The sequence below is a fragment of the Halichoeres trimaculatus genome, unplaced genomic scaffold (assembly GCF_033239565.1).
Source record: "Halichoeres trimaculatus isolate MK-OKI-2021-1 unplaced genomic scaffold, fHalTri1.1 fHalTri1_scaffold_16, whole genome shotgun sequence".
Taxonomy (NCBI): domain Eukaryota; kingdom Metazoa; phylum Chordata; class Actinopteri; order Labriformes; family Labridae; genus Halichoeres; species Halichoeres trimaculatus.
Window position 1 is genome coordinate 23041596 of NW_027437194.1, and position 23470 is coordinate 23065065.

At 40.5% G+C, this 23470-nt stretch overlaps 1 protein-coding gene across 2 annotated transcripts; it reads left to right on the forward strand.

The window, feature by feature from the left end:
* The first annotated feature begins 1597 nt into the window (after nucleotides 1-1597).
* On the forward strand, nucleotides 1598-23417 carry ogdhb (oxoglutarate dehydrogenase b). Of its 2 annotated transcripts, XM_074690350.1 has the most exons (24): nucleotides 1598-1662; nucleotides 2979-3398; nucleotides 6132-6323; nucleotides 7035-7128; nucleotides 11133-11177; nucleotides 14518-14633; nucleotides 14845-14999; nucleotides 15083-15229; nucleotides 15522-15612; nucleotides 16240-16419; nucleotides 16502-16630; nucleotides 17456-17635; nucleotides 17730-17882; nucleotides 18066-18168; nucleotides 18251-18379; nucleotides 18473-18623; nucleotides 19837-19964; nucleotides 20158-20336; nucleotides 20450-20521; nucleotides 20667-20792; nucleotides 20872-20944; nucleotides 21028-21191; nucleotides 21309-21463; nucleotides 21547-23417. In XM_074690350.1, exons 2-24 carry the CDS (start codon nucleotides 3165-3167, stop codon nucleotides 21665-21667), a joined length of 3117 nt encoding a protein of 1038 aa, XP_074546451.1. In that variant the 5' UTR covers nucleotides 1598-1662; nucleotides 2979-3164; the 3' UTR covers nucleotides 21668-23417. The 2 variants fall into 2 exon arrangements, with proteins under 2 accessions (XP_074546451.1, XP_074546452.1); XM_074690351.1 differs by lacking the exon at nucleotides 11133-11177.
* Nucleotides 23418-23470: the final 53 nt, after the last annotated feature.

The window sequence follows — 23470 nt, forward strand, 5'->3', positions numbered from 1 at the left end:
TCAATAAGAGTGATCAGTGAGCTGGTGACGGTAACAAAGTCAATCTGCAAATGAAGTGGGCATAAAGTTGTTTTCATGTGCAGGGTGAACTACATTCTAATTCTCAGGAGAAAATAATTTTTGCATTGGTTGGGCTTTTAAGAGCAAACCATATCACCAGTCAGATCTATTTACACATAATAAATCTGCTTCCCGCTCTTTTTAAATGTACAGTAGCTCTTCATGAAGTACAGTGTGAGTTTAGAGCTGAACAAGAAAAATATATTTATCTCAAATGTTTTCTTCAGTATCTCCTTGGAGTTAATGATTTTTATATCATGGTTGTTTTCATAACCTTTATCATTATTGGGCAGGGCACACAAACTCTCTTTTATGACCCTGATAGCATTAATTATAAATCAGTAAAAGCAGCGGAACTTACATTAAACAGATTAGGGACATGAACACAATGAATACAGCCAACTCAGAGGGTTCACGTGATCTCGCATTAAATAGATACCAGTAATGGCAATCTAACTATATTTAAGTAATGAAACAGCAGTGAGTTACTAAAAGCTCTTGGGAATGTTGATCTCTTCTGAGTATGGGAGGGTCATTAAGTTTCCTTTTACATAACTAGTGTCAGGACAAAGGTTGATGTTTGTTGCTCCTTTGAACTGTGAATAAGGTACATCTGACTCTGAAACAGAACATATAGCTGAGTGTACCTTGTTATAACAGCCAAACTCAGGCTCTCGTATGATATTTTAACTAGAGTTTGGACTCTTTATTTATCTTATTTTTCCATTGATTATAAACATCACTACACAGCTCATCATAAGTGATACCTTTAAGTTTGAATAGCAGTTGTAAAACTGAGAAGTTTGACTTGATTTAATGAAAAATAAAAAGGGTTAACAAATAACTTGTTAAGGGGACAGGACAGAGCCTGTGGGGTGGTATTAGTCTATGTGATTCTTCAACCTCTGTATTGTTCATACCTTTCTTTCCATTTTAAAATGTACTTTTCCACAATTAGGTCTATTTCTTTAGGACAAGTAGTAAAAAAGCAAGGGTATGTAAACTTATTGGCACAGTATCTGTGAATGACAGTCATGGTTTGCAGCTTGTTCATTCTTGGCCTCTTTTTGAGCTACAATTGTAGCTTGATATATGTAATTCTCAGATTTAAGATCTCCAGGAGGGTTGTTGAGCGTTTATTTGTTTACTTTTATTTTTAGTGTGATAAAATATCAGGTTAGATTCTTCCAAATGAATTCTCTCTGTCTCAGTAATTGTATGAGGACTTTGTTGTTCGGTTTAGAGTCTAAACCATAACATAAAGCCATAAATTTAGCTGAATAAAGTGCTTCTTTTTCTTCTCCTTCAAAGAATTGTTTATAGGACCATGTTAATCTTTTACTTCTCACGGTACTATATCTGATGCAACTAGATGTGACGTCGACGGCGTAGTGACGTAGATCAGCGCCAGGCCAGACCGGCCAGACTGACAAGCGCGTGCCCGAGCGCGCGTGTTACACACGGCCATGCCACGCCCCCTTTAGGTCTCGCTCAGCTGACAGCCACTTTCACTCCTCATCCTCAGAGCAGCTCAGAGCTGCGATAGTTCATCTCTCACTGAAGGAGAGGCAGCGGAAGAGTCTCAACAAGTCTTCTGACAAGGTAAGGAACAAATGCAACTAAATGATACTTGAAGTTGGAGTAAAATTTTACAAAAAACTATCTGTTCGTTGCAGTTTAAGGAACACCGTGAATGCGCTCGAGATATCACCTGGTTGTGTTGGAGGGTCTTTTCCGCTGTCGCGAGGACAGTTTCTCTTTAGCCAGTTAAGAAAATTTGAGAAATTTCACGAGTAAACTAAGCTTTGTAAAAATGTGGCTGAAGACCACTGCAAAAATTCATTTTACACCACACACTGTAAGTTTCACATAACGCAATAGTTTGTGTGCTTTAGATAATTTTAGTAAAGTGAACTTCCATTGAAAAGCTGAAGCGTTGACGGTAAGTTTGGGTGAGCGTTGCATATTTTTTTTTCATGCATGTGTTTGTTAATTTACGTCAGTGTTCTGGTCTTTTATTGGGCTACTTAACGGTGAACTAATGTCATGTTTACACTGCAGGAACTTACCAGGAACCAGTGGGGCAACATACCAGGCACAAGGGGTCTCAAATAAGTTTTTATTACCTCCAGGGAAAAAAAGGACTTCTTTGTTTTGTTTTGTTTTTCAATTTAGACTCAGGATGATGTGGACATAGCCACTTGTTTTCAAAGTGAACCTGAAGTGCCTCAAACCTAATTTTTTTCCTAATGACCAGCAAAGGGTGACTAGGAAGCCTGGTTGTACATAAGTCAAGCAGCAATGTTTTAGTCCAAAACTTTTTAAAACTTGTGTGTTTTGTCTGTGTAAAGGCATAACTGACCTGGCTAACAGGTAGGCTCCCTGTTGCTGTCAAAGTTAGGTTGAGTCAAGTGTTTTCAATATAGATCTGTTGACAATAGTCTTTAAACCCTGTATTAAAAACAAACTGGTGATGTCACAGGGGCTATGTCCATATATTACACATTCTATGATAACACTTGAGTTAATGAGCCTCTTTATCAGCTGACTGACAAACACATCAAATGTTTTATTGTTAGTAATTTTATAGTCTCAGTTGCTTGTTTGAGTCTTCATTATATTCATTTGTTTATTTTAAATCATGATCACATTCAAAGTTTAATCAACCCAGATAAAGCAATGTCATGTCAGCCTGTTTCTGTCCCTGAATGTAATCTGATTTTCTCATTTAATAGAACAAAACATAAAAACGGTTGCTGACGATCAAATTGCCAAACTTAAGACTTCAAACCAGGGTTTACAATCCAGAGAAGCTGCATCAACTTCAGTCTATTTTATAACTTAATATGTGGATGAGACAGAAGCAGAGATGAACATTCCATTTCTGACAGTAATCATGATGTATCTTCACTCAACAGGATCCAGTTTACGGTACATAGATCGAGAGGAGCAGTAGTGTCAGAGAAGCCATCCCTACTGGTTCAGCTGGATAAGAAGAGGAAGTGGTGCAATTGCCAAGAAGTGTAAGGAACCTGCTCATCCAGGACGCTGCATTCTTCCTCCAGACAGAGAGAGATTTAAAAAACTTTGGCTGACCTGCAGCCATGCACCGCTTAAGGACTACAGTTTCAAGGCTTCGGCCTTTAACAAATGTACGGACAGCCCAGAGTTGGTCACAGCACAGACTGATGGTGACTAAAGGAGGCTTAAGGACGTTGCAGCCCACGAGGCGCCTGAACACATCAGTGGCCTCTGAACCTTTTCTCAATGGAACCAGCTCAAACTATGTGGAGGAGATGTACTACGCATGGCTGGAGAATCCCAAGAATGTGCACAAGGTACCTGAACACATTTTGTTTGTGTTGGATGTCACAGCTGTTTTATATTTTTACCTGAATGTGTCTTCGGGGCACACACAGAGGAATAGCAGGTTCATCATACTACACATTTCACAGTTAAAAAAGTTTAAATTTATTTCCAAATCTTGGTCCTAAAATACTGCAGAAAGTATCTTTAAAAATAAACATTTTGTAAAGGTGGGATGCTTTCTCCAACCCCCAACCAGCCATGAACTGGCTGCCTGTAGAGCCTACAGACCCTTTTTACTTTGATTAGCAGACCACTGAAGTTACCAGTCGGTTTTAACCCCACACAGTTTGATTGTGACTCTGTTTTATCAGCGTGGTTTCTACATGTTCCTTAAGTGTGAGTCAGTGCACCTTCACCCTCTTCTTTAAGGGATGGAGAAGATAAACATTAAGACTGAAGTGGTAACAGATATTTGTCTAAATGAAGTAGGGTAAAGGTAGAATCAGACACTATCTGCACTAACTGTACATGTTTGCTTATGTATGTTTAAATGTTAAAGCAGCTTAGTAACATAGAATTAGACGTTTGACTTGTTACACTTGAAGCAAAACTACTCTGCCCTTAGAGAAAAAGTTGTGCATAGTCTGTTGCCTGAAAGATAAAACGTTAAGATGATAGTTCAAAGCAGTAAGATAACAACTGTTATGACTCTTTGTTTTTGTTGCTGAACAATTTTGACTTCTTAATCCACTTTGTTCTTTACAATCACTGCATCTCTGTCTTCCTCCCCCTCCTAGTTCTGTAGTTGAGAACGATGTTTTGCTTCAGTCATGTGTACACTCACTTTACAGCTCAGTGACACCACTGTGAAGAATACAGGCATTGTAAAATCTGGCCCCTGATTATAAGATAGAGAAAAAAATGGTTTTGTGGGAGGTTGTTTCATTTCACATACTAAAAATGTCCTGATTGAATTGTGAAAAGAGGTTTCGAGGTCATAGTAGCATTGTCATATAGCTTGTATAGCTCAATCTTAGACCATGCTACAACTAGGCATGGGTACTGAATTAGGTTCTTTAAAAGGCACTGACCAAATTCTGTCAAAAGCATCAAGTATTCACGTAAAACCAAAAGGTACCATTTTAAGGTACCTAAATGTATCCTTGTGACTGTGAGGGAGTGGAAGAGGAGGCGATTTTTTATGTTGGACATGAACACAGCAAGTTTATAATGTAGTGTATAAAAGAATAAATGTTTTAAACTGAAAAAATCATACTTTATTATTGAATAAATTAAATTTTTTACCACAGAAACAGGAAAAAGCAATGGAAATTGGTACCATCGAGTACCAGTACGGATTGCCAGGTACCGGGCATCGGTACGGTATTGTTTCAAATGTGAAAGGTTCCTATCCCTGGCTACAACATAACTTAGTATATTGAGACTTACTATGAAACTACCACTAAAAACTACTATAAAAATGTTCTGTGAAGGGAACAAACCAGGCTTCAGTTCAGAGGCAGAAATAAATAAAGAGCAGCATTTGTAAACATATCCTCCAAATCACTAGAGGACTATGTAGAGCATTAAACTTTACTTTTCTGTAGCCAAGTACAATAACCTCAGATTTAAATCATTAACTTGATAAACATCCACAAATACGAGTGTTAATCTGGATTCCTTGCCTCAGAGAGACGTCATTAACATGTCAAACAGTTTCAGAGATAGCAAACTGGGTTCCTGACCCTGGTGCCAGAATAAATCATAGTACCAGTTTGAGGGCTGTTGATCTTCGTTGTCTTTCTACCGGGTCACTCCAGGTTTTCAGTCACACTGCCATTACCTGTTTGTGTGTCAACATGCTGCCAAGTGTTGCTGTCTTAAAGTGTTGCGTCGTTGTAGTATAACTGTTATGTCACACCCCACTTTTAAGCTGATATCCACCACAGGAGAGGACGTGTTGAAGCTTCCTTTACGTTTAATCTGAAAATCCTCTCACAGGAATAAGCCAATTACCCTCCTCTGTGGTATGAAAGTGAGATACAAGGTCACACACAAGTGAATGAGAGATTTTTTTTAGAAACACGTGTGACACAGTTACAGTGGTAGGAAAGTCAGCCCTAGGATCTAATCATTGGTCCCTAGTAGCAACTGTTAGCGCTGAAGATCTAAACCAATGGGGAGTGTTAAAACTTGCAGATCCTTTAGGGACCACTTGAGCCTGTCTCCAAAGCAAAGAGACTGTGTCTCTGAAATCTGCAGACTAAACAGTTGATATGGGAGGTATTCTTCAACAACATACCCTAAAAACAGTCTGTTTAGTTCTTCTGGGCTTAAGATTGGAACTGGCCTCTCCTTGGTCTGCCAAAGTAGCATGAGAGTCACCTGGGTCCTCGCTTGGTTTTCTGGCATGTTGTTGTTTGGCTGAGTGCATCTTGGAAGTAGTGAAAGTTTTCTTCTCTGACTTCATGTCAACACTTTATTCACCTTCAGCTCATGTCTGAATGATCATAAACCATTTGGTATGTTTCCTGCATGAGGGATTCTTTCTCCCATGATGCAGGTGTGCTGACAAATGTCTAACTTTCCACCAAGTTTGATGACTAATCTTTTGTAGTTTTTGGCTATATGAAACACATGGTAAAATCACAAACAACTCTTTCAAAGTCATGGAATTGAGTGCATCATTGTATTTAAAGAAGTTCTCCGAATAATAATGGAGTTTCAACAATGACTAACTTGTCTTGTTTGTCTCCCTACAGTCCTGGGATATATTCTTCCGTAACGCTAACGCTGGAGCTCCTCCAGGTTCAGCCTATCAGAGCCCTCCACTCTTCGGTGGGACTTCTCAAGTGGGATCGGCTGACGTTCGGGCTCTGGTGGGGGCTCAGCCCAATGTGCAGAAGCTAGTGGAGGATCATCTAGCAGTGCAATCTCTTATACGAGCATACCAGGTAAAAAAACATAAACACCTGAGTGAATCAGGTCATGCTAGTTAGCCCATTATTAAAAGGTTGTTTACATTTGAGAAGATGAATCAGTTATTATGGATTCAGTATGTACCAGGATAAAACTATCTTGATTAGTCATATCAGAGAGACAGATACTGTCACTCCAACATATGATGTTTATCTCCTGTCCTTAAGTGTCAGCACATCATGTCTGACAGAGATATGATAAGGAGGAACAAAAACGACCTGACAACATAACGTCTCTGCAGTTTATAGGAAGGAAAGACAGACTTTAGAGACCTCTCAAACACATAACAACTTGTACAGGCTGACTATATGTTTACTAGTGGCAGAAAAACATACTTTTACTTTTTTATTTTTATCTGCTGAATAAACGTGAATTTCCTAAAGCGTATTGAATGTTAACATAACTAAAACCCAAGCATATGAATCCAATCTTACAGTTCAGTACCAGCTGTACTTTTCCTCTTTTTTTGAGTTAATGGCCCACAGACGTTTCATGATCAAGAGTGCCTCTCTTTTATCAGTAGCTACACAACCTTTGACCTTTCAACAAGTAGACATATGTTGAGAAATGGTTCAGGAAGTGGTCAGCAGTTTACAAAGCATAGACGCACTCATCTGCTGAACTCAGCTGATAAACACTGACCTGTTGCACACAAACACTGAGCTTCTGTGCTGTTCTGTGTGCAGGTACGAGGCCATCACATCGCCAAGTTAGACCCCCTGGACATCAGCTGTGTGGACTTTGACGATGCCCCGTGTGCTGTTGGTTTCCAGAATGTTGGTGAGAAGTTTAAACGTGCATAAGACTTGTATACACTGTAGGAGCGGTCACCACGAGGCTGAGCTTGGCTTTCCAGACTTATTGTTTCAAACCCAAAGCTAACAGCTCCTTAAATCATTTACAGACTCAATAACTGTGGAGAGGGAGGGACAGGTGTCAGAAAAGAGAAGCTTTATAGAGGTACCTGCTTCATCCAGAGGATGAAATATGGTGCACAATAAACAACAAGGGGAGTTTCTGTGATTTTCTTACAACTCCTAAACAAACGGTGACAGGTTATTAGCTGGTTGTAGAACCAAATGAAATTATTGCTGATGCGTCTATTTAATCTGCAAAACCAACAAGACAATCAGGAAATGAACTTTTGAAGTAAAAAGATTTGAAATCCGATCACCTCTGCCACCATGACAGTGTTTGACAAGGATTTAACGGTACAGTGACAGAAAGAACTCAGGAGTAGCATAAAGATGTTTCTTTTTATACTGCTACTGATTAAAACCTGGAATATCTTTTAAAACAATTAAGACAGAATGAGATCAATAAATAAAATGCACCCTTATCAAGACTCTGTGTGTTTAGGACAAAGTAGACAAAGTGATGCAAGATCAGTCAAACAACAACAGTGAAGTCTGTTGTTCAGGCTCTCTGTGTAGCTAGGATTGATCCTCTTGCTGTGAACAATCACCCGTCGAAAACTCCACAGCATCCGACTTTTAGAGCTAGAATGTTTCATCTTCAGCCTATTTAAGTCAAATGTCAGAGGAGGAAGACTCAATGACAGATAGCAACACTCTCCTGATTAGAATTACACACAGCTCAGCATGCAAACATGCTTGAACGACTGATGAGTCGTCTGCCACTTTGACTTGGCCCTCGACAAACAGTTACTTTTCCTTTACATAGCACTCCTGCTCCAATGTGTGCAAGCAGGGAGAGCAAGGGATCCAATTTAATATCTTGAGTGTAATATTCAAAACACAGGTTTTGTCTCTGTTACAACAATAGCTCGCATGAGCCCAATATTTCTCTTTCTTTATCACCTGTCATTAATACAGTGGCCCTGAGAGCTCACAGTGAAGCATCTTAAGAAAACACATGCATAAAAACAAAACACAAGCAAATTGAGAAAATGCGTTGCAAAGACCACAACACAACGCATAAGAGAAATGCACTTCAAATATGCTGCAACACAACGGAAGTGTTTCCAGTGGACACTTAAAAGTGATGCACATGTCCAGGCATGCTTTTTGTTGACGCAACTTTTCAGTCACAGCAATAGGCTAATATCTGAATCATGCCATTACAATGTTAAATAAATCTAAAAAACTTGATTTTGTCTCATTTTCCTCCACAACTGATGTGAAGAAAAACTAGACTAGAGTTGTGACTAAAAATCTGCAGCAAGTGTCAGGACATGTGCATCACTTTTGAATGTCCTCTGGAAACACTTCTGTTGTGTTGTGGTCTTTGCAGAGCGTTTTCTAAATGCTGTGCACGTGTTGTCAAATTGGTGAAGATGCTTTCTTAATTTGCTTGTGTTTTGTCTTTTTGCACATGTTTTCTTATGAGCATTCAGGGCCACCGTACATCAATGACACCAGAGCGGGTGCTTCCTTTTTATCCTCACTAGTCCAACAAGTTTAGTGATCGCATTATTTAGGTGTCACAGCTTGGTTAGTTTTGCCGTAAGCAGGAAGTAAAGTGTCACACTTGCTGTCAGAAACTTTTTTGAAAACATTACTATCATTTTTATCGGCTCGCTCAAAACTACGCATAAACATTTGGGGTGCGGCTGATCTGGTGTGACGGCTGTGCAGTGAGAAGTTTAGGTAATCCAGATCCTCTCTCAGTCATAATCAGCTGTCAGCCGTCTTCCTTATATCCACCTGAGACATTTAAAGCTAGGGTCTACGATTTGAAGCTAGGTAATTGTTATTAACACCATTTTGAGGCCTTGATGGTCCGATGGTCCGATCTACGCAATATAAAAGCCAAAAAGAACGAAAAAAATCCATTCAGTACAGCAGCTGCAAAACAACCAATCTGAACCACCGTTTCCCTCATTTCGGATTTGTGTCCAACTAATCCCCCATCTCCCCTGCTCCGCACCGCACTGCCCATGTTCCCACCTCGTTCTTCCCCACTACCCCTCTCATGTCAGCTAGCTGTTCAGCTAGCTGTTCAGCTAGCTGTTCAGCTAGCTGTTCAGCTAGCTGTTCAGCTACTGAAGCGTCATGGAGCCAGAGAAGACCAAAACCAGGAAGCTGTTACTGTTACCCTCCACAGGGAAGGGAAGAAAACAAAAAAGTTCAAAGGAAAAGGCTGAAGCAAGGAAGAATTATGAGCGATACAGGTGCCAACAGAGACTGAATGTTGGAGAAATGTACAACCGGTGGAAAAAGCTGCAGAGGGATTTGGGACTGAAGACTGACGCTGAGACAGCTGAGACCATAGCTTTAACCAGAGTCCACTGCACTTTAATGGTTATTTATAAAAGCTTTTTGTGTAAAGTTAATTCATAGCTGGTCTGTAACATATTGAAAAATATACCTTTTTATGTATTTTATGAAGTTTTTTGTGTTAGAAATAGAATTACGTACTGATTTAATTAAAATTATATATCTCTAAATGCTTTATTTGACCTACACATTTTCAGAGCCTAAGGGTAACATATTTTCTCACTAGTAGCAGCCAAAACCCATATAAATTATTGCTTTTTGAAGCTATAAGATAATAATATTTAATAATTTAATAACAATTAATGCTGGGCACAGTTAAATTCTCCATAACAGTGGATGATGAATTGCCCACCCCTGCTTTAAGACATGCTGCTAATGAATAGTGATGAGGAAAATTTACCAAGGGTGTTTTTTCCACAGTCCTGATATTCTTCCACAGTCACCTAATACAACCTGTGGACCAGCAACATATCTTGATGTTTATTACCTCAATCTTAAATAGTCCACCACGATTTATTACTTTATCAATGAGCAAATCACAACAACACTGAGACTCATTAGAAGAAAGTAAAGACTTTGACTGATTTGTTCTCTTACTGGCCCAGTCTGTTATTCATTCACGTGCGCTCTCCTGTCATGTTTGGTCTCCTGTGCCCTGGTGTTCTTATCAGCATGTACTGTACGTCAGAAAGTTATTGTAGCTGAGCGGACAAGATAACACAGCATGTTTTATGATCTTTGTGTCGAGAGCTGTTGTGGCTGAGATTGTGATCATATCTGTGTGCTGGAGTTAGCATGTAGCTCAAGGTAACGTCTAAGAGAAAGCTGTTAGGAGACACATTTGTTTGGCTTTATGAGTCTAAACTGGTTTTCTTAACAGTTGCTGTTTTATGACAGAAAGCCAGTAAGAAAACATGTTTTATGGCTACCACCATTGCTTCATGTTTAAAAACATGAGATTTAATATGGTAATTAGAATATTTAGATGAAAAAAAGTCAGATTTCCCGCTATTTTTTTCTGTTAAGCTTTATTTTCTTAGATAACATTGGTGTGTCAATGCCAAGAGTTTGGCTACATTTCCAACAGTGGGTTTTTCTGTGTGTGTGTTTATTCCTCTGTGTGTGTGTGTGTGTGTGTGTGTGTGTGTGTGTGTGTGTGTGTGTGTGTGTGTGTGTGTGTGTGTGTGTGTGTGTGTGTGTGTGTGTGTGTGTGTGTGTGTGTGTGTGTGTGTGTGTTAGGCATGCCTGCAGCAAACGGTCATTGTTCCCAACCAATGGTTTGGGCCTCTGGGTTCAAAAGCAGGTGACTGCTGTGTGCTGTTAAAGGATGTTTCCACAGTTTATTGTGTTATTGTTCAGTTTAAACATGTTCTTCTTTGTCCTGGTGACGCTCAGGTTCACAGTGGCAGAACAATGTCTCGATGTCAGGCTCCAAATATGCCAAAAAAGAATAAATGAGAAATTATGTGTGGTACTTAACCTGCAGTGTGTGTGTGTGTGTGTGTGTGTGTGTCTGTGTGTGTTTGTGTCTCTCCATGCCTCCAGAGTTCTCTCATTACAAAGACCGTCTGTGTGATCTGACTGCTGGAGGTAGGATGTAACCTTTGCTCTTCTGGTTTGAACTAACTCTCTAAAAACATAGAGTGGTGTTCTGGGCATTAATGTTGGCTCTAACAGGCTGCTGCACAGTTTCCTGTGGTTTTTTATTGGCTCAGTAACATATGTGTTAAGTGTCTGGGTTATCAGTCTCCTCTGTGTTAGCTCTCTACTCTATAAAGGGAAGACATAAAGGGCTTCAAAGTTAAACTTGTTGAATCATTTAAGCACCATTTAACCACTCAGCTTTCATAGGTGTGGTGATGAGACGTTTTATCTGGTTGTTTCATCTCTCCTGATACCTCATAAACAATGCTTACTGTAGTAAAGACATTGGAGTGGGGGCACCTCTGAGTCATAACCATGGGTGATCTTTGGATACCTGAGGCAAGCTGCTGTAGTTCAGTTTTGTGCAAGGCTTTTTGCATACAGAATACAATCTCTCTCAAAGAATGCTAATGGTGACTGAAAACAGGCTGCAAACATCATCAGGAACAATTCTGGAGCCAGATTTCACAGAAGTCACCCTGTGACAACAGTTGACGTATAACTGATCTTAGAGCTGGTTGGTTATTTTTTTAATGATGATAAAGCCCGAGGAAAAGGTAATGAGCTTTAGGAGTATCCAAATGTAGCTAAACTTTTTATGTGCTTATTTTTTAGTTGTTCCAATCAGAGGCACAGCTCAGGTTGCGCGACTGACAATTGCCATGTAGCTAGTCGAAAGGAAACTCACAACAGGCGTCATAAAGAATGTGGCTGCGTCCACGGATTGGCTTCATTTCAAGTGTCAGGAACAGATGGGTGACGTTGAGGAGGCTACGTCCATGTTTTATACAGTCTTAGTTGTACCCATAAAAAAACTTGCCAAACCTTCTCTGCTGAAGCCAAACAGCACTGAACACTGAAGCAAGGCCAATGCTCATAGGTGCACCTGATTGGAGTCAGTCACCTAATGGGTGCAGCATGTTTGGAGTACCAGAAGCTCAAAACAAGAGCCATTACTAACAGCCAAATAAGCTGTTTGGTATCTGCAAAATTTTCGGGGGGTGGTGGGAATAAACAGGCTTTTAAGTTCCAACGGTATAAGATTTATAGCAAGAATTATTGTTACAACACATAAACAGTCTAGCGAACAAAAATTTCTTTATAGTTTTCTGCTAAGTTTATGACATCACTCAAAGGCTCTTGGATAAAACCTGAAAGGGAACATTTCCACTGACTTTGGCTAAGACCTTATTCCATGTAAAAATTTCTTAGTTAGATGTTACACACTTGATAAAGATTAAAAAACGTTTAGTATTTATAAAACGGAGGACCTATTGGACTTAAAGTGACAATTTGTATTCGTGTAAGGGTTTGTATAGATAGAGGAGGAACTCTTTTTTCAAACAATAAAAAGCCTATACTATTATCTTGAATCTTATAGAGAAATGTCTGTGTTATAATAAATCCTCTTCATGTAGTCGGACAGCTTTGAGGATCAGTGCACCTACTCTATGTAGTTCAGCGTACAGTTTAACGTGTTTGTCTTCTAAAGGGTTGCACTGAAGATTACATAGGTCTGCACACTGCTGCAGAAAACGCTGACACTGAAAATTGCTATGTGTGTGTATGTGTGTGTATGTGTGTGTATGTGTGTATGTGCGTGGTTGGCTCCTCCTAACCTTTGAGCAGCGTCCAGTGGGGTTAAACAGGACTCATCCAGGCTTATCTCTGCCCGCTTCATTAAAATGTTAGCGTGATTAGATTGCAGGCGGACTCTATTTGATTGCTGCCTTGGATCACTGCCTCCGCTTTGGACCATCAAAGAAAACAAATGATGTGATTTTATGTGCAGGCTGGTTTCACAGAGAGGAGGAAGAGGAAAGTCTAATTATCCCTTACGTAAAGCAGAGCGCTGACTCTGCTGTATTGGATTGGAAACTTCTGGTCCTCAGCACAGCAGCACCCTGCACTCCTTTGCTGACAGAGATATACAAACAAAGACATACTTAAATCAACCCCCCCACCTTGTCTGTTCCATTTCCTCTTATTTGTGTTTGGTGCGACCCGGACGTGTAATGTGTTGAATAAACACAAGCTCAACTGTAATGTCTGAGGCTACTCCTGACAGTATAGACCTAACATATGAGCAGCAAACAGCCCATCAGCCCTGTCCTGTTTGTTTTTCTGCTGTTTGCCTTCAGCTAGAAGAACATCAGCTGCTTCTCACAGCGTCATGTTGAGCTGTGCAGCCCACTGCAAACAGGAAATACAGAGACTTAAAGAGTTCAAATCCATAAAAAGTATTCCTTCCTTTTCTTTAAGCAAAACATGTTGGAGTTATAACTCTCTGGAAAAAAAATCAGACTGACAAAAATACTTGTGCAGACATACATCCAGTAGGAAACTATTTATAACACTAAATACTGTGCATCATTGAGGTAGCTTTTCTGTCTCAGGGTCCAGCTCACAAAGCAAGTTGTCTTTATGATATTTGAGAGCACACACAATAAAAAAAGTTTTGCTGCTTGCTCTCGTGTTGTGTGGGCTGTCAGCATCCCCACTCTCTGATGTGAAGGGCTGCACTGATGGAGCTCACTGGTTGATTGACTGATTGATGGTATAAATAAAGTATGGTATAATGCAGATCAGCTAACATGTCAAACACCCTAAAGAAGACCTCAGTTTTCAATGATTAAAAAATGTTTTCAGGGATTGTAACCAAGCTATTTGTTCAAAGAAATTTCACTAATTATTGTTTTCACTCAGCAGAAAAGTTTACACGATGAAGACAGACGGCTGACTTTAAAAAGGAAGCATTAAATAACTGTTATGTTAATATTAGACCTCCAGTTACACCCTGCAGGTTGGTTGTTCAGGAAAACTATCATGTTCTTGTTTGGCAGGTTTGCACAAAGCCACAAGACCCTGATGAAGAAAGTGATTTAAAGACTGAAAGACAGATTTGGCCTCCTTTAGGAATAAATGATAAAATTAGAAACAATTAGACTCAATTAGAAGTGTTCCCTGACAGAAGGTCAATTTACCCACAACTATGAGGTCTTCTGTGTAACCTGCCATGAAGTAACGCCAGAGACATCACAAAGTGTAAAACCTTATAATAAAACATGACAAAGAAAGAGCCTTATAAACATGGGTACTGTTTGCTGCATTATGGGAAATGTAGGATCCAGGGTTGGCGAGATTGGCACATACAGGAATCCCAAATATCTCCTACATTTTAATGAAGTCCTGTCTGCTCTTTGCGAAAAACGACTTTTTAAAGGAATATCAAGAAACAAAACTGATACCAACAAATGCTGTGTGTGTTTTGTTGTTTCTCTGTCAGGTGTCTACGGGCTGGTAGAGTCTGACTTGGACAAAGTATTCCGCCTTCCCACCACAACCTTCATCGGAGGAGATGAGAGCGCTCTTCCTCTCAGAGAGATTATCCGACGCCTGGAGGTAAAACATTTTTTAATGTGCAAAAAGTCCCCACATGCTGGAATCAATTTCTTAACAGCAGTGGTTGTGTTTGTGCCCTGTCGTTGAGTGATCATGTTCAAGATTTAAGTTTTAAGATTTCTTAAATTCAGCCAGACATTTCCAACCTGTAATTTCTTCTTTTATGACACTCAATCCTGCAAACCTCCTGAGCTGTTCTTCTGTCTCCCAGACGGCTTACTGTCAGCACATTGGAGTGGAGTTCATGTTTATTAATGACATGGAGCAGTGTCAGTGGATCAGACAGAAGTTTGAGACTCCAGGGATCATGCAGTTCAGTCTGGAGGAGAAGAAGACTCTTCTGGCTCGGATGATCCGATCCACCAGGTCTGCCTCTTATTCTGCACCCACCTTGAAAACAATAAGATTAGCAGGGGGATGAGATTTGAGCTGCCTCCACCTGTTCACAGGTTCGAGGAGTTTCTCCAGAGGAAGTGGTCTTCAGAGAAACGGTTTGGCCTGGAAGGATGTGAATCACTCATCCCTGCTCTCAAAATGATCATCGACAAGTCGAGTCTGAATGGAGTGGAGAGTGTGATCATGGGAATGCCTCACAGGTGAGCAGCATTTTTACTCCTTATACCTAAAGAATTTAAAAAAGTGTGTCTAAGACAGAGACTTTGACTTTTAAACAACCACACGTGACAATTACACCACAATACATCCTGTTTTTAGTCTGTTCTGCTCTTTGAACACCTGAAGTGAAGCATGCAAACTTCTCAGTTAGAGCACAGGATGTCCTTTTAAGCGTTAGAGGTCAAAGGTCATTGGGCTTTAACCAAATTGTGTCTTTCAACTATTCACTTTTGCAATTTTAAAGAAACCATTCTGGGTTTTTTTTATCCGCAGAGGGAGGCTGAATGTTCTCGCGAACGTGATCCGGAAGGAGCTGGAACAAATCTTCTGCCAGTTTGACTCCAAACTGGAGGCTGCAGACGAGGTTTGAACATCAAGTCTGTAGATTCAGAGAAAGCTTTCATCAGTTTGGTTTGGTGTTTGTGAGGCTGCAGGTGGACATGATATCACAGGTTGTTTGTTTATTAAATAAAAAGGGATATTGGGGTGATGGTAGCTTAAAAAATAAACTCAAGAAGAAAAACACGACTAATCTCCCCATATGATATAAATACACATATACAACAAATCAGAGATAAATTTGAGCAAAGATAACAATGAGAAATGTGTGGCTCCATTAAGAAGGAGAGCTTTTTTATAAACTGGGACACTCCCTAAGATGTTTCTTAAATTCCTTAACATTTCAGAGAATATCCAAAAAATGTTCTTTTTTCCGGGGTAGCTTAGTCTCTTTCCAGATATACTTGAACAGAAAGGCCACAGAATTACAGATTATAAATGTAAATTTTAACTTCAATAAATTCAAAAAGTTTAGCACATTTGAGAGGTTAGCAAATGCAAATATATTTTTTAATGAGGATCAGAAAACCTTTTTTTCTTCTTCTGTGAAATAAAAAAGTATAGTTTTCAGCTGCAGCTTTGAAACAGAGCTTTTGTGATTCAGTGATTCAACCATACCTTAACTCGTATCTCTTTTCTGTCCCCCCCTCAGGGTTCTGGTGACGTGAAGTATCATTTGGGCATGTACCATAAGAGGATGAACCGAGTCAGTGACCGTCAGATTACTCTGTCACTTGTGGCCAACCCGTCCCACTTGGAGGCTGTGGACCCGGTAGTCCAGGGGAAGACCAAAGCTGAGCAGTTTTATTGTGGAGACACAGAGGGAAAGAGGGTAAGCTCACTTCACTCTTCTTTCTGAGGGGGATAAACACCTGTACCTGCTCATGTTTGTGACCTGCTGACTGCTTTTCCAGGTGATGTCTATTTTGCTTCACGGTGATGCTGCGTTTGCAGGCCAGGGCATCGTGTACGAGACGTTTCACCTGTCTGACCTGCCGTCCTACACCACACATGGGACTGTGCATGTGGTGGTCAACAACCAGGTACTTCTGTCTGGACTCTGAGAGTCTCCTGTCCAACACTGGTCCCGGAATGCGGCCTCAGCTTTGGCAGGTTTCTACCTCCACACCATAGACTATATATAGAGTGGACAGCGTGGCCCCGCCATTTTCCATTGTACGATTTTGAAGGCAAAATTCCCTGTCACAGGCACTGCTATTGGCAGCAGTTGTGAGGCCGGAGTCTGCGCAGTAGAGACTACGAGGGTCTCTCGAAGAATCTGAGTGGAGCCAGGTGCCAAAAATAATAGTTTTTTTTTCTTTTGAGAGTCTAATCACTTCTTGACTCTACCTCCAGACATGTTCTACAATCCACAAAAAAATACACAAGAACAGCAGCTATCAATCATTGTTTAACATGACGTAAAACCTCTTATAACTAATTAAAAAAGAAAATTTTCAGATAAAAAGAGGACTTGAATATAAGGTAGCCAAATCATATCTTCAAAATAACCACAACATTCGGACATGAGAAACATTTCTACGGGGTGTATTAATTTTTTAAAGTTTGACCACAGCCCATCTGGAATGACTGGAGAGACTGATTTTTTTTAACCTATACTGCAGCCAGTCACCAGGGGGAGCAGTTTTTGTTGCGACTTCACTTCGAGCCGAGCAAGATGACGTCCATTTGTTTTTCAGTCCATGCCCTTCACTTGTTGTACTTAAACATTTGTGTATGGAAAGTAGTTGCTGAGCAAACACTAAAATGAGAAGTGTTTTTGTCTTATTTCTAGTAAAGCAGATACATGTATGAGTGGAATGAGCACAGTTTAACATCAGTTATCCAATCTTCTGCTGTCCTCACAGATCGGTTTCACCACAGATCCCAGGATGGCGCGTTCATCTCCATATCCCACTGATGTTGCTCGAGTTGTCAACGCTCCCATCTTTCATGTCAACGCAGACGACCCTGAGGCAGTGATGTACGTGTGTAAGGTGGCAGCTGAGTGGAGGAACACTTTCCACAAAGACGTGGTCGTAGATCTGGTATGTGAGGGGGGTAGATACCACAAGAGTGTGATGATTTGCTGGATGTTTATTGAATTATCTAAATATTGCAAACATCTGCCTCCTCGTTAAGGTGTGTTACAGACGGAACGGTCACAATGAGATGGATGAGCCGATGTTCACACAGCCACTGATGTACAAGCAGATCAAGAAGCAGAAAGGAGTCCTGAAGAAGTATGCAGAGAAACTTATTGCTGAGGGAGTCGTCACAACACAAGACTACGAGGTAAAACTGGACTGCTGCTTTATTTACAGACAGTGGATCCCCATCATCTTCATGTGCTGAATACTGAACTACATTTCCCATCATCCTCGGGAAAACTTCAGTGCAATCTTTCAAAAGTGGCTTGCAGAAACTCCAACACTCTTCTGAAAAGATGCTAAACTTATGTTCATCTCTATGTTTCAGGAGGAAGTGGCAATGTACGACAAAATCTGTGAAGACGCGTACACTCGCTCCAAAGATGAAAAAATCCTCCACATCAAACACTGGCTGGACTCCCCGTGGCCCGGTGGGTGAATGAATCTTTAAACTAGCTCTGAGTCTGGATACTTTCTTTCATGCTCTGATCAATAATCTCTCTTTGTTTGTAGAGTTTTTCACTCTGGATGGACAACCCAAAACGATGAGTTGCCCATCCACCGGCATCAGTGAGGATGAGCTCAACCATATTGGAAACATTGCTGCTTCAGTCCCCCTGGACGACTTCACCATACACGGAGGTACTTCCCCCTCTCTGCCTCTTTTAATTAATACCATATAGACAGATCTGGTTCTTCTTTAACCCACGCGTTTGCAACCTGTGCGTGATAAAGGTCTAAGTCGTATCCTGAAGGGCCGAGCAAACATGGTGAACCAGCGAGTATGTGACTGGGCTCTGGGAGAGTACATGGCCTTTGGATCTCTACTCAAAGAAGGGATTCACGTACGTCTCAGTGGACAGGATGTGGAGCGAGGCACATTCAGGTAAAAAACAACTAGAGAAAGGAAATAATTATTCTTTTCAGTATCAGTGTTTATTTTTTACCTCTTTTTGGGTTATATTTAAAGGTTTAACAAAGGCTTTGTTTTACATAAGGAGACCTAATGATACATTTTAAGAAAAATGCCTTAACTTTGGATGCCAGAGCTCAACCAGAGAAATATATAAAATGTAACATCCTAATCCCACCTTGTGTGTTTCATTTTTGGTCATTTAAGGAAAATTATTTATCTACAAAAACTATTTTCATACTGTAGTGGGATAAGCATGTTTTAAGTTAACTTCATGCACTTAATAACAATTATTACTCAAAACGAGCTTTGTAATGCTGTGAGTAATGATTTACTCACAGAGGAGACTCTAGAAGTGTGGAAGTCATTTTTCTGGCCTACTTGATAAATATCCAACATTTATGGTACCCCTAAGAAAAGATCAACCCACTTTGTGTAAGGTTAGTCTTCCATTAAAGTTACTTAGTGTTACTTAGAGCTAAATATACAACTATTTATATTTTTGATCTCACAGGTAAATACACTTTCCATGAATTATTTTTTCAGGCTCACACTTTTTGTTGCATCACACTGCAAAAAATGGAAATCTTATCATATGTCAAAATGTCTTTTTAGACTTAAAATAAGCCACATTCAGCTGACAGGTCCAGAAAAAATGTCTTGTTTTAAGTTTTTTAAAGATAAAAATGAGGTCTGAATTGCTTGAAACATGTAAAAAAAAATCTGCAAATAGAATAAGAAAAAATTTGCTAGAAAAGTCTGAAAAGACATTTTTTACTGAAAATAAGACAAAAACACCTGAGAAGGTTTCAGTTTTTCCAGTTGAAGTTCTCTGCATTCCCTGCAGCAGACTTTGTTCTGTTGCAGTCTTATGTCTTAATCTGCCTCCATGTGGTTGATGCGTTTAGGATATTGTTGTGAGTGAAGCAGGGAGAGGGGCAGGTTTGAGTTTTGGTTATGCGCAGAGAGAGAAGAGGGGAGCTGAGTATAAGACAAAGGAAAGGTGAACAGACAGCTTAAAGAAACTAATTTCTCTGCCCTGGTTGAACCGAAGTTTCCACATTAATAAACCTTTAAGTTTAGCTTAAACATTTTTTTATGTTGAAAAAAAGTAAGAGGACAGTGAGTTCAGCTGTTATCCTCCATATTACCTGACTCAGACCTTACTCCTCCGTATGTCTCTCAGCCATCGACACCACGTTCTTCACGACCAGAATGTGGATAAGAGGATTTGCATCCCAATGAACTACATCTCCCCTGATCAGGCTCCGTACACCGTCTGCAACAGCTCTCTGTCTGAATATGGAGTCCTGGGTGAGAGACACACACACACACACACACACACACACACACACACACACACACACACACACACACACACACACACACACACACACACACACACACACACACACCTGAAACAACCTGTTCATGCTCTCAGCATTTCACCAGATCCTGGGTCTGTAAAATGTGAGCACTTTATTTACCCACTTTTCTCTTTGTGCAGGTTTTGAGTTGGGCTTCGCGATGGCCAGTCCAAACGCACTGGTCCTGTGGGAGGCCCAGTTTGGAGACTTTCACAACACAGCTCAGTGTATCATCGACCAGTTCATCAGCTCAGGTCAGGCCAAGTGGGTCCGACAGAACGGGATAGTGCTGCTGCTTCCTCATGGCATGGAGGGAATGGTAGGAGTCCATTAAATTTATCATAACTGTGCCTGTTTTCTTCAAATCATCCCTTTGACATCATGTGAAGTCTCATCTTTTTAATATTTCTTTGTTTTTCCATTTAACCCCAGGGTCCAGAGCACTCTTCAGCTCGTCCTGAGAGATTTCTGCAGATGTGCAACGATGACCCTGATGTTTTTCCGGTAACTTTTTTTTTGTATCGCAATATTATGTCAATTATCCACTTTAGAGACTAAAAGACTCCATATTCACTGGGACAGTGTCTCTTTACACACAATGTCTGTTTCCAAACCTGCTTTTAAATTTTTCTCTCACGTCTTTCTTCAGAAACTGACAGAGGACTTTGCAATGCGTCAGCTGTACGAGTGTAACTGGATCGTCGTCAACTGCTCCACTCCTGCAAACTATTTCCACGTTCTCCGCAGACAGATCCTACAGCCTTTCAGGAAGCCTGTGAGTTTCACTGTGCAAGACCTGAAAACATCAGACTGTGGTTCACTTTACTGAACAGTCTTCATGTCTTTATCTCCAGCTCATAGTTTTTACTCCCAAGTCGCTGCTGCGTCACCCGGAGGCCAAGTCCAGCTTTGATGAGATGCTTCCAGGTGAGTGCTGACAAACAGGAAGTATTTAGATCCTTTTCTGTTTGTTGTGATGCTAAGACCTGTTTTGTTTCTCCGTCCTGCAGGCTCTCACTTTAAGCGTGTAATCCCAGATGACGGACCTGCAGCTTCCAGCCCAGAGAAAGTGAAGAGAGTCATTTTCTGCACAGGGAAGATCTACTATGAGCTGACAAGGGAACGCAAGAACAGAGGCATGGACGACACAGTAGCTGTCGTCCGTGTTGAACAGGTGTGCTGAACTCTGGTGCAGAAGAGGAGCTGTCTAAACCTGATCTTGGTTGCAGGGTGTCTCAGTTTCTCTTTCAGGTGTGATGTTGAAATTCACTTTGGAGTCCTCTGTTTTCAGCTCTCTCCGTTCCCGTTTGACCTGGTGAAGTCTGAGTGTGACCTTTATCCGAACGCTGATCTGGTTTGGTGTCAGGAGGAGCACAAGAACCAGGGATACTACGACTACGTCAAGCCCCGCATCCGCACCACCATCAGCTGCAGCCGGCCCGTGTGGTGAGTCCATGGTTACCATGAGGAAGGATCTCAGGAGCTGCAGAGTTTGATCTTTGCTTTCATTCTTGTATTTTTTTCTGCAGGTACGCTGGGCGAGATCCTGCAGCAGCTCCAGCAACTGGAAACAAAAAGGCTCACCTCAGTGAGCTGCAGCGTTTACTGGACACAGCATTTGATCTGGAAGCTTTCTCAGGGAAAGTCTAACAGACAGGTTTACACTTCCTCCATCCTCCAGCTCACACATCCACCAGCCTGTTCAGACTCAGCTCTGTTTTCTTTTTCTTTTTTGTCTTTTGATATGGAAACATATCAGACTGTTCTCAGGCATTCAAAGAAACGCACAATGACTTACTGACTGCTGACACTGTTACCATCCAAACCTCGTGTTCCCGGAGAGGAGCACTCAAAAAAACAAACTGCTTGAAAACATGAATTTAAAGAAAGTTGATTTTTTTACGCAAAGACTTTTAGTGAATTTGTTTTGTTTGCTTTTAGTTTCTTAAACTGAATGTTGACCTGATGCACATCCTACCAGAGTAATGTCATTATCAGATCTTTGTCCTATTTTATTGATTTGCTGCTTCAAACCATGAAAATATTTGTTAAATCAAAATAAGCACTGAAATAATAATTTGAGTGATGTCAGAAGATCTCAACTTAGTTTAAAGAGACAAACAACCTACCCAGTTCATAAGTGATCAAATCGGATTACCTGATCCTCCATAGCTCACAGGTTTATCTTGTTTCTTTACCGCATCAAAAAAACAAAGTGTTTTGAGTAGCATTTCATCTTTGCAGTAACTTTGCGAAGCTGCTGGATTTTCTGTTTTTCCCTTTAAACGAAATGTTGTTTTCTCATCCTTACTTCAGACAAAGCACAGCTGCTTCATATGAGACCTGACAAGAGCACTATGAAGCTTCAGTCTGTTCAGTAAATGGGCGTAGACCAAGTTATGACTTTAAAGCGGGTTACCATAGTGGTCCAAAGACTGGGGTCTTTACAGAAACTACCTGGACTCTGTCTCTCCCCAAAACAAGGCAATCAATGATACTTTACAGATACATTTCTGTGAAATATGATCATTCCTGTCAACTGACGATGACATCTTTGTTTTGGTCAGTCAACCAATCACTGGCTGCATTTGGACTTGTTGGATTTGAAGTCCTGTTCTGAAAGGCTCTTCATCACCTTCTCAGCAGCCCAGCAACTCCCCCATGTGGAAAAATGAATTATGAGAACATGTTTATTTAATCCCGTAAACAAAAAGTTCCCCAACTTTGTTTCACACATGCCTTCTATTCTTGATCTGTGATACCAGCAGGTTTTGTTTCATCCCGCCGTTTCTAAAGTCAGGATGTCAGATGTCCTGGTATTATTGTTTTTAAATCATTTCACTATATGTTTGTAAAATTTCAACTTCCCATGGTGTTTTTCTTTTGTATTCTTGATGTTGAAACTATTCAGGACTTCATCTGGCATCCCCTTGATTGACGTATTCTGATTTCCCTGGACCTCCTGAAAAAAGAGGTATATTACATGGTTTTGCTCTGCTCCTGTGAGGTTAAACAAAACTTCTAACCAAAGTGAAGCAGGCGCTCAAACAGAGATAAATTCCTTAGACAGGACACTGAAAACTAAGACCTTAAAATCAATAAAACAAGTGTAATGCCCTCTAATCTCAAAATAATAAACACAGATTAATTCACCAAGTTTTAAACTTTCATGGAAAGCTTTAAACCTGATGAGCCTGCTAATTGATAAGAGGAGGAACTTGATGTTTGGTCGTACTTTAAAAGTTCAGTTTGAGTTGTGCTGGTTTAGCTCACTGGTTAGATCATGCACCTCATGTAAGGGTGCAGGCAATCCTGCTTTAAATCCCTCTACTCTCCTCTCTCCTGTTTCTTACCCTCAATTAACTGTCTTTACATTTAACTACAAGCAGAATTGAATCTTTAATAAGAAGGGTCTGGGTTAAATGAATTCACTGAAGTTTTAGAGAGTGGAAG